At 34.5% G+C, this 17,495-nt stretch overlaps 1 protein-coding gene across 30 annotated transcripts in view; it reads right to left on the minus strand.

The window, feature by feature from the left end:
* Positions 1 to 17,495, minus strand: part of RIMS1 (regulating synaptic membrane exocytosis 1) — a 165,082-nt gene that overhangs the window by 87,210 nt on the left and 60,377 nt on the right. For 9 of the 30 annotated variants that reach the window (XM_014547376.1, XM_014547372.1, XM_014547380.1 and 6 more), the window contains 4 exons: positions 15,626 to 15,697; positions 9,309 to 9,491; positions 8,149 to 8,261; positions 4,286 to 4,315 (listed from right to left, as the gene is read on the minus strand). In XM_014547376.1, the coding sequence (XP_014402862.1) occupies positions 4,286 to 4,315; positions 8,149 to 8,261; positions 9,309 to 9,491; positions 15,626 to 15,697 (398 nt within the window). Of the gene's footprint in view, positions 1 to 652; positions 758 to 4,285; positions 4,316 to 8,148; positions 8,262 to 9,308; positions 9,492 to 15,625; positions 15,698 to 17,495 lie in introns of those variants that run through there. The other 21 variants (XM_014547399.1, XM_014547398.1, XM_014547392.1 and 18 more) reach the window with 6 other exon arrangements.

The raw sequence follows: 17,495 nt of genomic DNA on the forward strand, positions 1-17,495 counted from the left end.
GTAGTTAAAATAATGCTGGTTCCTGAGAACACACAAGTTATTTATTGTTAGCAAAAGTCAAGTAACATATTTGTTCTTATAGTGTGCTTCACAAGCATGGTATGCTATTAAAATAGTTATGCAAATACCATCTATACAATAACTAATGCAACAGAAAATTATTAAATAATTTTTATATGAATTTCAACTAAATAAGATTAATGTTAATAGTTCCATAGCAATTATATTTTGTGTGACTTAGCATACAAAATATAATTGCCAATGTTTAAAGAATTATAGGTAATTTATTTGAGCATTTTAAATAAAAACCTGCACTTTTAAAATATACTTGACTAGAGACAGTCCTTAAATACCCCTATTACCTTGTTATAATAATAATTATAAATTTTATTACTGAAACAGAAAAACAAAAAGCAAAAAATGGTATTCAACTTTTTGTTCCTGTTTAAATCATTTAATCACTTGACATCTAATTACCTTTTATTCTGTGTATAAATAACATATTTTTCATGCTAAAGGAAATTCATATTTGTAGAAAATAGTATGATGTTTTATATAATTCAAAATTGCTTCCAAAAGACAAAAGTAATGCACTTATATCTAAAGGCATATAAATTAGATATTTATTATAACAATAACATTTTTTTCTCACCTGATGTCATTTAATTTCTGGTTCTGTTTTGATCTTCTTATATCATTATTTCGATGCCCCCAAACTACATTCATGGGCTCTTTAAAACTGTCCAAGAAATGTAGCAGAGAGGGAAACATTGGCTTACTTTTAGAATGAATAATTTAAAATATGCCTACAAAGCAGTTTGTGAAGCCTAAAATGATATGGTTTCTCCGCTTTTAATTTTAACATAAAAGCAGCAGGTAAGCGATAAACTGTAATATGAACATTTACAGTTCCTCGGTTAACTTATCAACCCCAAGAATGTGCTGTGTTTATTCAAACACACTGGCTTTGTTTTCTCAAATTGCATGGTAATTTGAGGGCAAGCCAGGTATTGGGAAATTTAGCTGCGTGGTGAAAAGTCAGGTCATCAGGGGCAGGTAGGACCCCTAAGTGGGCCCCTCCCAGATACTGGCGTTGTGAGTGGTGGATGTCACAGCAACATGGACATTTGACAGAACCTGCGCTGTGGAGTCAGAACCTGGTTCTGCCTCACAACGGCTTTGTTACTTAGGCATTCCACTTCACCCCTCTGATTCTCTTCCGACTAAAACAGGAGATGATGCCTTCCTCACAGTTGTGCACATAGTGTGACCACAAGTATGTGGTATTGCAGGCACAGTAGATACTAAGTAAATGCTGTTTGAATGTTGGAGAACCTGTTAGAGCAGTGGTTCTCAACCTTCTGGCCCTTTAAATACAGTTCCTCATGTCGTGAACCAACCATAAAATTATTTTTGTTGCTACTTCATAACTGTAATGTTGCTACTGTTATGAATTGGAATGTAAATATCTGATATGCAGGATGGTCTTAGGCGACCCCTGTGAAAGGGTCGTTCGACCACCAAAGGGGTCGCGACCCACAGGTTGAGAACCGCTGTGTTAGAGCAAGATGGTTGAGAGCAAGGTCTCTGGAGTGAGGCTAGAGGCTAGTTCCCTGTTGTACCACTTACCAAGTTTATGACTGGTAGAGAGTCAAATTTTTCATTTTTCTAAACTTTAGCTTTCTTGGTTAGAAAATGAGGATATTAATACTTATGTCTAAGGTTGTTGTTAAAATTATTATGAGATAAATATATTAACAGTAGAGCCACTGACATAAAGTGCTCATTAAATTCTATTTACCATTGAAAATGTTAACAGTATATTACACCTCTCTTTCTGTGCTTTGCAAATACGTATATGCTGGGAAACTACATACTGGTCCCACAGTAAGGGTGACTAACTGTCCCAGTTTGCCCAGAAGTATCCTGGTTTTAGCACCGAAAAGTCTTGCATCTTGGGGAAACGTCTGAGTCCTCCACAAACTGGGACCATTGGTTGTCCTACAAGAGCTACCATTCATCAAAAGCAAGCTCTCAATAGGATCTCTGCATCCTGTACTGTCAGCTAGGTCTGGCATGCCCCTGTCCTCATCTACCCAGGGAGCACTCAAGGTAAGTGAATTCTCCAATATGATCGAACCTAGTAAAGATCAGCTCACAGCAGCAGGGTTTCTATGCAAAACAAGTTCTTTTCTTTCTTATGGTGTATGTGAGTCTAAGATCTGACTTTGAAATATTTCCTGAACTTGCTTCTATCCTTTTTGGCTTTTCAAACTTGTTGTGGCTAAGCATATCCCCAAGAAGAGGGCAGCATCCTCTGCCTTGCCTGGATGCATTTTGGGACACGCCTCTTCGGTTGTCTTCAGCCACATGGTCTGTTCTGTGAAGCAGATTCACATCCTGTGTTCCAGGAAGACTCCGCAGAGTGAGGACACATCTCAGTGACACAAGGACCTTGTAAAAATGCAACTATATGACATGCTCTGTAGAGGGCCTCTGAATGTGCATACTTCCTGCAGACTTTAGCTTGTACTGCTTAGGGATTTTGTTTTGTTTTGATTAGCTCATTATAACTTTTGGTTAGTATTAATATGTACGGAAGACCTCTAAATAAAGAATTATTTTATTTTCCTTTCTTTTGGTTAAAAGAATTAGATCATGACTCATTTCCAATATAAACATTTAATGCTTTAATTATACTAAAAGTTATCTTGCAAATACTAACAAATTCTTAAAAATCTAGGTACCAATGCACTGGCTATTTTTGTACTACAGAATCTAAAATTGTGTCTCTGGCATCTGAATTAAAAATGAATAATGGCCAGAAATCTATGTAAAATCTAAGAACCAAACCATCTTAATCACATTGAATATTTTATTTTTTATTAATATATATTTATTGACTAGTATGTAAGACATTATGCCAGAGTATGCATCATATGCCAGAATATATATATCTGTAAATTCAAACTAAAATAAGTAACTGAATATTAGCTCACATTTCCACACTATAACACTGAGATACATAAAACATACCTTAATATACTAGGAGTTAGGGATAATGTATTTGGGATTCTATTAAAAAAGAATCCACTACAGTATAGTGGCAGTAGGTAAAAGTAAGACATCTGGGCTCATATTCTACTACTCATCAGCAGTGTGAATGGGTCAATCTCTTAATCTCGCTAACCTGAGTTTATCATTCATAATAGGGATGATGCTACTCTCAGGACTTTTAGGGTTACTATGGACAACAAACTGATTCAATCACTAATCTGAAAATATTGAGTAAATGTATTTTATTAAATTATAAAGCATTATATAATTTTAAGCATTATAAGACTTATTTCATTAAGCAAAAACTCATGTTCAAATATTTAACTATCAGGACAAAAATGACACTGAATAGAAAATGATGTGAGTGGCACATGAGAGTGGGATGAGTGTGCATGTACTTGAAACTCAAGTCCAAAGCCAAAAAATCAAATGTGATCCAAAAGACAGTAAGATAGGATGTCGACAATGTGCCAATACAGCGGGCCGAATGGTTTCCCTTCTCTGTCCCTTGGGAAGATAGAATTGATGGGCATTATAACAATATTGATATCATGAGGAGTAATATTTTGGCAGCTACCTTCTAGATCAGTGATGGCGAACCTATGACACGCGTGTCAGAGGTGACACGTGAACTCATTTTTTTGGTTGATTTTTCTTTGTTAAATGGCATTTAAATATATAAAATAAATATCAAAAATATAAATCTTTGTTTTACTATGGTTGCAAATATCAAAAAATTACTATATGTGACACGGCACCAGAGTTAAGTTAGGGTTTTTCAAAATGCTGACACGCCGAGCTCAAAAGGTTCGCTATCACTGTTCTAGATGCATGACTGCAGTGGGAACCAAACATTCAACAGGATTACTGCTATCTATAAGAGAAAATCAAGGGATTTTCTATTCCTTCGTATCATATATTACCCTGAACAGAAAGTATGAATTAAGTCGTTATCTATAGACCAGGGCAAACAAACAGAAACATATAAAATAAGAATGGTTTTCTAGTTGTCAGTGCAGATAAATATTCTTAATTTTAATAGTTTCTTCTTTGATGTGAACTGCTCACAATACAAAATAATACCAAATGTCCTACAAAATCATTGCAGGGAAAAAAACTACTGTTAAATACTTTTGCTCATTTCAATAAACACTTTTATAAAACTTTCTCATATATTATGAAAGAAAGGAACAATTTTAAATGGTTAAAAAGTTACATTAATATTTACCTTTTGTGGAAGAGTTATATTTTTCTTGTTCTTCAATGAATTAAATGCACATAATGATGGAAACAAAAGAAAGAAATCAGCAAATTTATAGTTAGACATGAAAATGTGAATCAACACAATGGTATGAATAATAGAAAGGTATAACATGTAACGTTACATGATAAATTACAATGACAAACATGAGGAAGTCTCAAGTATGGTTCTAAAATTAACCAAAGAAAGAATGAATACAACGATTTTAGAGATTTAAAATATAAACAGAAACTGGAAAATTAATACATTTGGAATTCGAAAAGTATATTTTATGGTATTTTTTTCTTGCTTTATAAGAATTAAAAATATTTCAGCATCAATTTTACTAAAACATTTTAACACGTTGTGACTTTGTATTGTAAAACTATTTAAATATATTTAATATTCATAACTAACATATTTTATTTAAAAATATAGCACTTCAGATAATTTGAAATTTAATATAATCAGTGACAAAAAAATTGCATTTTTTACTAGAAGTAGGCATTTTCTTTTCCATCATGAAAAATATTCTGTAATATTTTCAACATGGAAAAAATCTAATTTAAAAAATTCTTTCTTCCTTTTCAAATGAATGATAATAAAATATGTCATGGTGAAATTGTTCTTTGGAGACTATATTTCTTAGATATTTCATAAAGCTTTACATCAACCTCCATGTTGGTACACTAATTACTGAGAAATAATAGCCTATTTAGGTATTTCTAAAGAGGAATATTATTAGATTATGAGTAGCAGATATAATAACAAGACAAATTAAATATAAGTGGCTCAGCATGTGTTAATTCATGAACAATCTCTAAACATATTTTCTCTAAAAGACATCCAATTGAGAAGAAAAAAAGTATCATTTGGTTTCAGAAAACCATACAACACTTTATGCAACCAATATGCATGTAAGGGTGACATTGGAATACAACATTGAAATATAACCAGATAAATTTTTTGGAAGTCTTTGTTCTCAATTATCACAATACCATTTGAGTTGCCTAAATTTTAAGGCTATTTTTTCGGCTACTGTATCTCAAAATCTGTACTGTTATCAACCCTCTTCTTTTCCCCTAACAAAATTTTAACATAAATTCCATGTAACATTCCTAAATCAAAAACAACACTGTGAAATACAGTGTTATAAAAAATTAAGTAAAAGTGCTTTTTCAAATGAGCTGGTGGCCTTTAAAATAACACATATTGCTTTTATAGTATAAAGAGAGAGTAGTAAAACTGAATTATAGAAAAACAAAACAAACAAACAAAAAACCCCAAACTAATAATCTCAGCATGAATCCTAGACACAACAATGTAGACAACAGTATCCAGAAACTGTGCTTTAATAAAATTATTTATAACATTAACAAGAAATTGTATCACTATCCAGGAATTTAAACCATTGGGAATATTAGCTCTTACCAATCAACTGCTTATCAGCTCAATTTTTTTTAAAAAAAAAGAAAAAAATACCCTCTTAAAAATTAAAATACAAACAAAAAAAGAAGACTGGAAGGAAGTCAAGCGCAGTAGAGCCCTAATCAATTGCAAATAAACTGCATTCATCTTCAAAGAAGACAGAACTAAAGTTTGACAAATAATATCAAAAGAAAAAAAGATAATTCTGTAGCCCTAAGAACAACAATGCAATCAATGTTAAGTAGAACGTGCTAAATTCTGTCTAGTCCATGGGTCAAATTAGAAGTGTACTTTTAAAAACATATTTTAGGATACTCAAAAGACGTCATGTGAACTGTTCAATTTGAAATAAAGCAATAATAAGATGATGGACATCATTTACCCAAAGCACATATTAACATCATAAAATAAACCAAATCTATTTCAATTACAGAAGAACACTGAGATATAACATGAGCTGTCATATTCTTAATAGGTTGAATTTATATAACCCTGATTTTCAAGAAACTCAAATAAGTGTTTACTAGTGTCTTTGTGATGTTAAATAGCAAAATAACGCCACCAATTTCATCCCCAGTCACCCCTTTCTTACCACCTCAATTCAATCCTTACAAATTGATGATTTATCTGAAAGACAACTGTGAATATGAATATAATAAATAGTAATGTTGATATTAAATAGAACATGAGCTTTTTTAAACACTCAAATCCAGCATACAATCCAACTGATTTCAAAGATGCAATTCTTGTTTTACAGAAATAACATAACTGTAATCTCACTATATGAGAGTTATAAGCAGAACCCTTATTTGATTTGAACCTAAAGTGTTTCAGCAACTGGAGGAAATGCAAAGAATTTTAGGAACACATGACTTTTTAGATTTTAATCTTGAGCAAGATATGGCCAGTAATACTAAGTTTGCAGCTAAACACCAGAATGCATAGTTTGTTTAGTTGTGCAACAGGAAGTCATGACTGGATAATTTACATAAACACCAAATTTTATTTTTTAAAAGCAAATTTTAAATCCATTTCATCTAGGCTATTGCTATTGCTAATTACAGTCTTAATAACACAAATTGTGAATTATCTTCTCAAAATGTTCCCAAGAAAAAAGAAAGCTTATTAAACACATGAATGAGAATTCCAGGGAATTGCTATTTTAGAAAAGAAAGTCAGATTTTTCACATAGCCTTATATTTTCCCAATGAACTAAATAAGTACCTGTATATGAAGCCTGAATAGCAAAGCATAAAATATCAATGGGATATACAACTTTAAAAAAATAATACAAATCCAGAGATTACTATAGTGGCATTCCTCTATGAATAAGTGAATACTTCTTAAAATGTACACTAATTTTTCTATAACCAAGTATTCTGCTTACAAATTCTGTCATATCAGTCTTGGAAACAATGCATTTATCTTTTTAGAACTTTAACATTCTGTGATACATTCAATAGAGCGCTTCAATTAAGTGAGGAAACAGGTACCCAACACTCTCAACACAGAGTGGAATACAAGTAAACATCGCTAACAACCAACACTGTTGAAAAAATATTCAAGATGTTAACCTTTCAGTTGTTTCAAAAAATAAAGATTTATAATACATGTTTTAAATGTAAGTCTACTGCATTTATATTACAACCATAAATTAAAAATTATTCCAGGAAACTGCTTAACAATTCCCTGTTAAGGTATATGATAACATATACAGTACTGATAATTCATCATTTCACCTACTGAGAAATGGAATAGCACCCTGGATCACATGAAGGACACAGTGACTATTTTAACCCAATATTTAAATCATCTTGCCCAGATATTTTAGGGAATTTATTTCCATTATCAAAACACTCCCCCCACCCAATTCCAAGAAAATAAAACAGTGTGTATATTCTTAAAAAAAAGGAAATTCTAAGTAACACAAACTGTTAACAAAACACTAAACTGTGTATTCTAAATCACTTCTTATCAAATTTATACAAAAACACAAGACCTTGCAAATAATTTAAAATAAAACACATTAGTAAAGCCTTCGATGTGATCAAGTATTTAATCAAGGACATATTTGAAAAACAAGGTCAAATAAATCTTCTTTTAAAACAATATACCATATTGCACTGAGGTTTTAAAAATTTAATTTTCCTTCTTTGTCCCTTGTAAAAAAGGTATCTGCAGGGCTCAATCCGTCCTTTCAGTAGAACATCTAAAATTCAATCATTCACTCACTCAGCAAAAACACAGTCAACACCATGAACCATTATAACTTGGTGCTGGGAATAAAATCCTAAGAAACTGAAATTCTTAGGATTCAGCAAACTACATGTAATCAAAATACTATTTGTTTACTAAAAGATGTATTAAAAGAGGTAGTTCTCAAATCCAAGATTTTTGGACAATGATCTCTCTTTAGCGAATACCTTGTTCTATACTGCCGCTTCTCACTGGCACTTGTGGGAGCTGTCTGCCCCTCCGGCTGCTGAAGGAAGTGTCCGCGGGAGGAGAGTGGGATGGACTTCCTTGTCTGTGTGTCCTGTGGACAAACCACAAAGGGGGGAAATGAAACGATAAAATCCCAAGAAGGCCTGACAAAAACCTTTTCCTTCTTCCTGTCACTATCAATACAGCATAAAATCCCTAACTAGGCCTTTGGAAGGAAACTCAAATACTTTGTATGATATGTGTAAAAGTATTACAAAAAGGGGCTAAAAGAGGAAGGGCAGTGTGTCACACAGTTCTGCATAATAAATTCCCGATCTGAGCAGAATCGGACTCACTTCTTTTCATGAACTTTCCAAGAAACTGTGGCTTTCTGTTAGGTTATCAATTTTCGGTACTGCTGAGCCAAATATATCTAATCCCAGCCTCTGAATCTTCACAGCATGGGTACATTAGTTAAGAAAGGCTGTTACCTAAACTGCTACTATTTAATCCACATTTTTACCGAGAATTACTTATAAGTGGTAAAAATAGTTATAGTTGCAGACATTTTATAAATCACCATTTACTTTATTTTAAAATAGGAAAATCTTGAAAGATATTTAAAAATAAATAACCTTGGACACATGTTATGAAATTACAAATAAAAATGTCAGAAGCAGACAGATATGTTACCACCGTGCATGAGTAAGCTGACCTCCATTTGCTGGCATTGAAACATACTTTCTTTTCACTTAAGACCTTTAAAACTAAGCTTTTACTAAGCACCTATAAAATGTGTTTTTTTAAATTTCTTATACTTTTTAAAGCAAATAGTTTTAATTCCACATAATTTCTTATAAAGAACTTTATATACTTAAAAAAATGTATATATGAATATGCCACAAACAGATGGAAGGACATAACACAGCCAAATTTAATCGTCAATGATAGCTAATTGGCAGAAACTAGAGAATACCACCAGCACAGTGGAGATAGATGCAAGTAAGAGAGGATGTGGGAGAGGTTCAAGTGCCACAAAGAGAGGACTAAAAGTCATGGCGTCATAATGAGTGAAAGCGTGGAGTGCTCAGGAAGGTACAACACCACACCAACACCCGGAGTCAGGACATGAATGCTGGGCTGGACACTGAATAGCGACCTGGTCAGAAGCGGAGAAGGTGGCGCCGACCCTCCGGGGGCAAGGTGGTGGGCAGAACACAGGGTTCTGACACTAGAGTGCTCACTCGACCTCGAGCGAGCAGGATGCTTTCCCCTAAGGACTGGCTGATCAGTCGCTCTTGGGGCTGCGTATCCCCTTCTAGAAAGACATGGTGGGAGAACCCTAAAACATTAGGGTCAAAAAAGATCTTCAGTCAGCAGCAGGTTCACATGAGCTTTGACACCAACACATCTGTCCAAGGAAAACCTGGTTACTCTTACATGACGGTTATTTTTAAAACCTAGGAGGAAACCCATCGTGCAATGAAGGAAATGCAGTTCAATTCAAACTGGCAGGTTATTGCAAATATGCACGCCATGTGGTTTTAGAAGGCTAGATTCCTTCACTGTAATAAAGTTCTTATTAGTTCCATAAGGGCAGAGACTTCTGTCTGTCTGTCTGTCTGTCTCTCCTCTCTCTCTCTCTTTTTTTTTTACTCAGCTGTATCTCTAGGGCCTAGAACAGAGCTGAACAAGAGAAAGAGCTCATAAAGATACCCTATTTAAATGTCAGTATGATTAGAATAATGACCACAGGGATACTTTACACACTTGTTTTCAAGAAGAAATATACACTGCAGAACTCTGTGTATATATTTTTACAGTGTCTATGCCCACTTTTACTCTGCAATAGGAAAGTTTATACCAAGTAGCAATAGGAAGACATCTTCTGAGGTTAATTTACAGTCCAACAAATTAAAATGACGTAATGAGATGGAGAATGCTTCATTCCTGAACTGACTAAATGCAAAAGGCAGATATAGGGACATCATGTCCTTTAATATCTAAAAATATCTAAAAATATAGTTGTCCATAAACTGACAGTTATCTCAATATGAAATTCAAAATTATTATGAAGCCAATTTATGAGTTAAGGATTAATAATTAAAAACTGACATTTATATATACAGTAGTCTCTCCTTATCCACACTTTTGCTTTTCATGGTTTCAGTTACCCAGTCAACTGTGACCCAAAAAATATTAAATGAAAAATTGCAGAAATAAATAATTATAAGTTTTAAATTGCATGCCATTCTGAGTAGCACATGAAATCTCCTGCGATGCCCACCCTATCTTACCCGGGATGTGAGTCATCCCTTTGCCCAGGGTATTTACAATGTAGGTATGTTACCTGCCTGTTAGTCACTTAGTAGCCACCTCAGTTATCAAATCAGTTATCAGAGAGAGAAAGAGAGAGAGAGAGAGAGAGAGAGAGAGAGAGACAGACAGACACTAAATTCACATAACTTTTATTACTGTGTATTGTTTTACTGTTCTGTTTTATTACTTATCATTGTTAATTCTTACTGTGCCTAATTTATAAATTAAACTTTATCATAGGTATGTATGTATAGGCAAAAACATAGTGTATATAGGGTCTGTACTATCTGAAGTTTCAGGCATCCACAGGGGGTCTTGGAAGGTATCCCCAGTGGATAAGTAAGGACTACTGTACAGCGTGGGGAAATAGTAGGTTTACAGTGGTTCATATAGAAAATAAAACAATAATTAATAACAATACAAGAATAAATTGTTTCCCACTCACAACTGTAAACTTACTTTTGCCCTACACTGTATTTATGCTTATTTAATACAGGTATGGTTTTTTTGTCTTTTTCTTCATTTGCAGTATGTATCTTAAATTATATACCTGATTTGTATTATTTTTACAGTGACAGAAGCTTGTACTGTTTCAGGTTGATCATTTCTCACCAGATCTATTTATTTCTCTGACAGGAACTAAAAGTCTCTTAGTAACAAAACAGTCCCTGCCATCAGCCAAACTATATCCAATATGAAAGCACAGACCACAGGGGAGGCACAGAAAACCACTCTGCCTGCGGAAGAGAGAGCAGGGTGTCAGGGAGGCTGAATCACAGGCAGAGACACCGAGGACAGCTAAATACAGACCGTGAAGAGAGAAGAGCAAGGTTTTGGAGATGAGAGATAACGGCCCCAAGTACCGTTTGTCTTAGTCAAAAGGAAAGGAGACTTAATCAAGAAATTCTGAGGTACAGGAGTGAAATCTCGAGAGAATCCAGGCTGTGGAGCCTTATCTTTTCAATGACATGGTATGTGCTAAGAATATAAGAATGAAAGAGATGAAGAACAACCATAATAGAGAATGGAACAGAAGAGAATGAGAGATAAGTAGAATGATAGTGACAACTTTTCTTTACTGAGCATCTAAATGAAGCCATCTATACATGCCAGGCACTGGGGCTATGTGTGTATACATGTATGTATGTTTGTATGGCTGAATGTGTTGTATATATGTATATATGTATGCACACATACACCCATATGCATGTTCTTTGTTTGTATATCACAACAGCTCTGAGAAGTGTTATTATCCCTATTTTATGGATGGGAAAACTGAGGACCATAGAGTGACTTGCAAAAAGACAGAGAGAAACTGTGGTAAAGGCAAGATCCACACGGATCTATGGAGCTCCAACTTTTCTCCATTTTCTGCCTATTGAGGAGGAATATACTTCTATGAGGGGAAAAAAAGAAAGTTCACACCCCTGGGCATACTATTAATCTTGTCAGACAAATATAAATATGTGTCCAAGTATCAAATTTTTTAGTAAGATTTCATAGAATTGGCTTCTGAGAGTTTGAAGGAACAAAACATATTGGAAATGGCATTGAGTGAACATCTAATCTGCTATATATGTCTATACATATCTCATATTTTTTAAACAAAAACATTGAGTCTTCTGGAGAAAAATTCTAACTAAACCTCAGTGTGTGTGACTCTAGTCCACCATCCACAAATCCATATCCAACTACTGAGTTTAATCCGTACCTACACTCTTCACCTAAGACTATTGTTTAAGACTTGAACTTAAGTAAAACACATTTCTCACCAAAACCTTAGGTGGCTAGTCAGACATGTCTGTTGCAGTAAGCGGACTTGCAATAAATTGTGTCTGTTGCAACTTAACAATATAGTTGTGTTTTTAAAAGACTTTTTAAAGGATGAACATGCATGTGCTACTTAAGGTCAAATCTTCAAAATGGTTCCTCCTATAATGGCCATGTCAGGCTTAAACAGCTCTTTCCAGTAGCATCGGAACAACATAAAACGCACACTCAAGTAATTCTAAATACTAGTCCTGACGAAACATCTCTCCGTTAGGATAAAGAGTGTAGGTCCCACAAGAAGAGGCCACTAGCATAGGATGCAGGAATGGTGCTAGTAGTTCATTGGGTAGAATTCACATGAGGGTGAAAAGTCAGACTTTTACTGAGGCATTTCCCCAAAGAATCTGAAGCACTGTTTGAAACAGCTAGGCACAAAAGTCAGAGGTCTGTTCTGCCTGTGTTCTATATGCAAATGATCAACATATCTTTCAAGATACTGTCTTACAAGGCTGTTCCTCATAAGGCCCAGTTTATTTAGGCCAACAAAGGACCTCCAAAATTATAATCCTTACTCAGCAAATTGTTCTAGAAGCTAAGGCATGACTGTGTGGTATGACTCCTTTGGGGAAGTCATTAATTCCCAAAGGCAAAAAATCAGCATACCCAGCATTCATACTGTGACCTCAATTCACCTATAGTTAGATGTCAACTCAAGGTATCTTCTAATGAAATAAAATGAGAACAAACTTTGAAAATCCAAAACAATTCTTCTTTTGTTAGCTAGCTATTCAAAAAAATTCACTTCAAAACTAGGTATGCAATTTACACTCCACTAAAAATCAATAAGGAGCTGTTATTATAATCAAACAAATTTACACACCTGAAAGGTTTGGGTTTTCTTTATTAAAACCTACAGGCAACCCCCTGGCAATGGGCAAGGAGACACCTGATTGGTGGTGTTGCTCTTATATCAATCAGGGGCAAAGCAGATGTACAGTCCTTAGTTCATCCTAGCTTGATGCCTGTGTCAGTGGCCTGGGCTGTTTCATGCCTGAGGCACACACACAAAAACAAACAAACAAACAAAAACCTACAGGGAAAGTGAAGGCAAGAGTAATATGAATATGGTCCTTAAGCAGCAAATATCTGAGATTGGGAGTCAATTAAATCCTGCTATTCTCACTGAAGGGAGGATTTGTGTTCACAGATATTTTCAGTGCTGCAGAGACAGAGGCCTAGATATCACTCATCTGGAGTTAAGCACCTTTAGTTGATCTAGAATCATCAAACATTTTGCAAAACAGTATCTTATTGTAAACAAAAAAAACTTGTTCATTGATACATCCTAAATACATACAAAATAAATAAGCATGAATGAAATGAAAAGGATACATTGAGGAAATTTTTCAGTCTTGTCAAAATAATTGAAATTGTGTGAGCATGAGACAGCGAGGTTATAAATAATGGTTGAAGATTAAAAACTTAATAAGTTTAAGGTGTTTACAGTGCTAGTAAAGAGATTGCAGTTAGCTGAGTTGACACTAAAGAATATATAAATAGAAACATAATTAGTATTATTTCATCAATATCTAACTATCTACCTATCTATCTGATCTATCTAAAATACTAAAATTCTGTGCTGCTCTTCCTTGCTCAAAGTCCAATTCCTTTGTAAAACTGAATTCCAACTCAACACTTTTTTGAGTTTCCCAGATCCTTTCTCCATTCTAAGTTCTCTCAATAGTTAATATCCCCAAAAACCATTAGCCAGTAATTAATGCCATCTCCCCTTCCCATCTCCCTTGATGTGACTAATACCTACTCACGTTTCTGACCCCAGCTCAGAGGTAAATATCCTCTGGAAAACCTTCCTTTTTCCCTGCTCACTATTTTACTCCATGAACTTAGCACAATAGTTTGGCACATGTTTTTTAGTTGACTGAATGTGTTACACCGATTCTATCTCAACCAAAACTATTTTAACAGCCTCACTGGTGTCTTGCATCTACCTTCAGAACTTTCAATCTGCCTTCCAAAATGCTGTCAAAATGATCAAACTTAAAATGAATCATGTACCTCCAGGTTGAAAGCACATCCATTAATGGATCATGGAATAAAACAGAAAGTAAAACTCTGTAGCATGGCCCACAAGGGCATCCATAACATAATCTTTAAGGATTTCTCCAATTTTATTTTCAGACATCTTTCCCATCTCCTGTATCCTATTCTCCCTTCCCAAATGGGTATGGTTTCCTCAAACTTAAGAGGATATTTCAGCCCTAGTCGGTTTGGCTCAGTGGATAGCGCGTTGGCCTGCAGACTGAAGGGTTCCAGGTTCAATTCTGGTCAAGGGCACATGCCTGAGCTGTGGGCTCCATCCCCAGTAGGGGATGTCCAAAAGGCAGCCAATCAATGATTCTCTCTCATCATTGATGTTTCTATTTCTCCCTTCCTCTCTGAAATCAGTAAATATCATATATATATATGTATATATATGTATATATAGATAGATAGATATAGATATGGATATTTCAAGCCTCAGTGCTTTCTCATATTGTTCCCTTCTCATGCAATATTCTACTCTTCACATCTACTTTTATATATCTGGATTTAACTAAAGTGACACCTGTTTATAAAATATTTCCTAACTCATCAGCACCCCACTCTTTTCCCTGTGTTCTCACTGTAAATAGTGCATATTTTTATGATACTTGAATATGCTTATTCATTCACATCTATCTCACCCTCCATATTTTCAATAATAGTTGGATGAATAAATATGTTAATTGGATTTTTGGTGTTTCTTACAACTATGTAAAATGTGAACAAATACCTTGCACTCAAAATATTCAAAAAATTTGCAGAATTAGAGGAATTACACAAATGAAAGATCAACAATCCTTATAATTTCTAAGTTAACTCAACAAATATCTTTGGTTGTAATATACAAGTATAATCTTAGATTATCCATTTGTAGGAAACCAATTTTTAAAAGGCATTATTCAGGTAAATAACAGATACTCAAAAAAATTTGCATATTTAGGTACTATATTCATTGTTAACATTTCAATAATCTCAGAAACAAAATATGAATGTCCTAATATGTATACAGAAATAAGTATGCATTTAATTCTCTTTAAAAATCAGAATAATCACTAAAATTTATACATGAGATTTTCCTTGATCCCTAAGATATAAGGGCTGCCTTCAAGTCACTCTTGTTTTTTTTTTATGACACTATTCCCATAGGTGATTTATTTACACGAATGTCTTTCACTATCACCATCTGTGTATGAGAGCTGATCTGATCATATAACATCCAAGTGAAGGCACCCTGAATGTATTAGTAAAACAGAAGATGGCTGCACAGCACAACACCGAGCCTACCTTTCTGCATCAGAAGCAATGCCTTTCCTAGTCTGTTTTTGGATGCTAGATCTTTCAGATTTTCTGGAGTGCCTGTGGAATGAAGTGTTAAAGAAATACAAAATATATGATGAATAAAGCTGCGGTAATATCATACAATGATAAAAGCAACAGGCATGAAAAATGGCAACCATCTTACCTAATGGTTTTGTCAGTCAGTACTTTTTAAAATAAAATAAAAATCAGAACTTGTGCTGTGTGGAAGACACAAATTGTCCAACAGGAGACAACAAGCTGACATTCCATTAGTCTAGATGGGCAAGTCAACAGTAATGACTTAACAGGGACTCCTGCTGAGCAACTGTGCCTCTCCTAATGAGTAAACAAATCCAATGGTGGATGCAGTGATGACAGATGTGATGACAGCAATGGTTTAAGTGCTAAAAGACCACAAAGGGGTGAAGTGACTTCATTTTACAAGTTGAAACTTGGTGTTGCAAAGATGTTTCCTTTGTTTTTTTTTCTCCCACAGAATTATGAAGAGAAGAAATTGCTATAGTGAAAAGTCTGACATAAGTAAGAGTATTTTAAATTAACTATTAAAATGATCATAAAGATGCCTTTGCAATTATATATAGCTTTTTTTTGCAATTGTATAGCATTTTAAAAAGCCAATCACATCACAAATCAAAGAACTAATAATGTTCCCAATTTACTCTAAGACCCAAAAGTACATGTGTACACTGAACATCTGGGACTCCAAATGCATTTTCCCAAAGAAATAATGTTTATATTATAAAGCTTATCTCCCTAAGGCAGCTTACATATGCTTACTTAATCTAAAATGTGTCTGGACTGCAATATATTTGAAATAAATATATGCCTACTTAACCTAAAATGTGTCTGGACTGCAATATATTTGAAATAAATATAAAATATCATGGTGAAGAAACTCATACCAAAAAAAAGAAAAGAAAAGAAAAAAGAAACCATTAAATAATAGTGTATTTTTTCTCAATCATTGATTGCCTATGATTTATGCTTATTTTTCTTTCCCAATATTCCTTCCTTTCAAAAATGTTAAGGAGGCAACTGCTTGTCTTTTTTAAAGATATAATTGACATATAACATTATATTAGCTTAGGTGTACAACAACTGATTTGATATTTGCATATATTGCAAAATGATCACCACAATAGGTCCAGTCAACATTCATCAACACACAAAGTTACAATTTTTTTCCTGTGAAGAGAACTTTTAAGATCTACTCTCTTCCCTTTACTCTGCTTACTTATTAATGCCAGATATCCTTAGTGTTAAATATATATTATGCCAAACCCTGTTAGGCACTAGGGACACATATCAAAGTACGAAGTCTGCCTTCACAGGGTGCAGAGACCTCTGGGCCTGCTCATTTCTTCCAACTGGCATTTTATTGGTAGAAGACAAGTAAGCAACAACAACAAAACCCCTCAAACTAGCAACCTATATAGTCTGTTCGAAGATGATACATGCTAAAGCAACAAAAAGTGAACCAGGGCCAGAAGGGTCAGAAATGTGTGTGGGAAGTGAGTGGGGGCAGCTGCAAATCACAACTTTACTAGTAAGTAGGGTGCTCAGGGAAGGACTCACTGCGTTGGTGGCATTTTTAATAAAGACATAAGGTGAGGGAGTTAGCCATGAATATATCCAGGGAAAACATGTCCCAGGCAAAGGTAACATTGAGTATACAGTCCCAAAGTCAGTTGTGTGCCTGGTATGTTCAAGCCACAGTAAGGGGACCAGAAAGGAAAGTGTTAAAAGAGGAGCATCAGATGACAATAGTCTGGGGTGTGGGGAGCTAGGGATGTAGAGAATCTGGTAGCCTTTGTACAAACTTTCTAACATTGCC

This window comes from Myotis brandtii, unplaced genomic scaffold (assembly GCF_000412655.1).
Source record: "Myotis brandtii unplaced genomic scaffold, ASM41265v1 scaffold471, whole genome shotgun sequence".
In the NCBI taxonomy this organism is placed as follows: domain Eukaryota; kingdom Metazoa; phylum Chordata; class Mammalia; order Chiroptera; family Vespertilionidae; genus Myotis; species Myotis brandtii.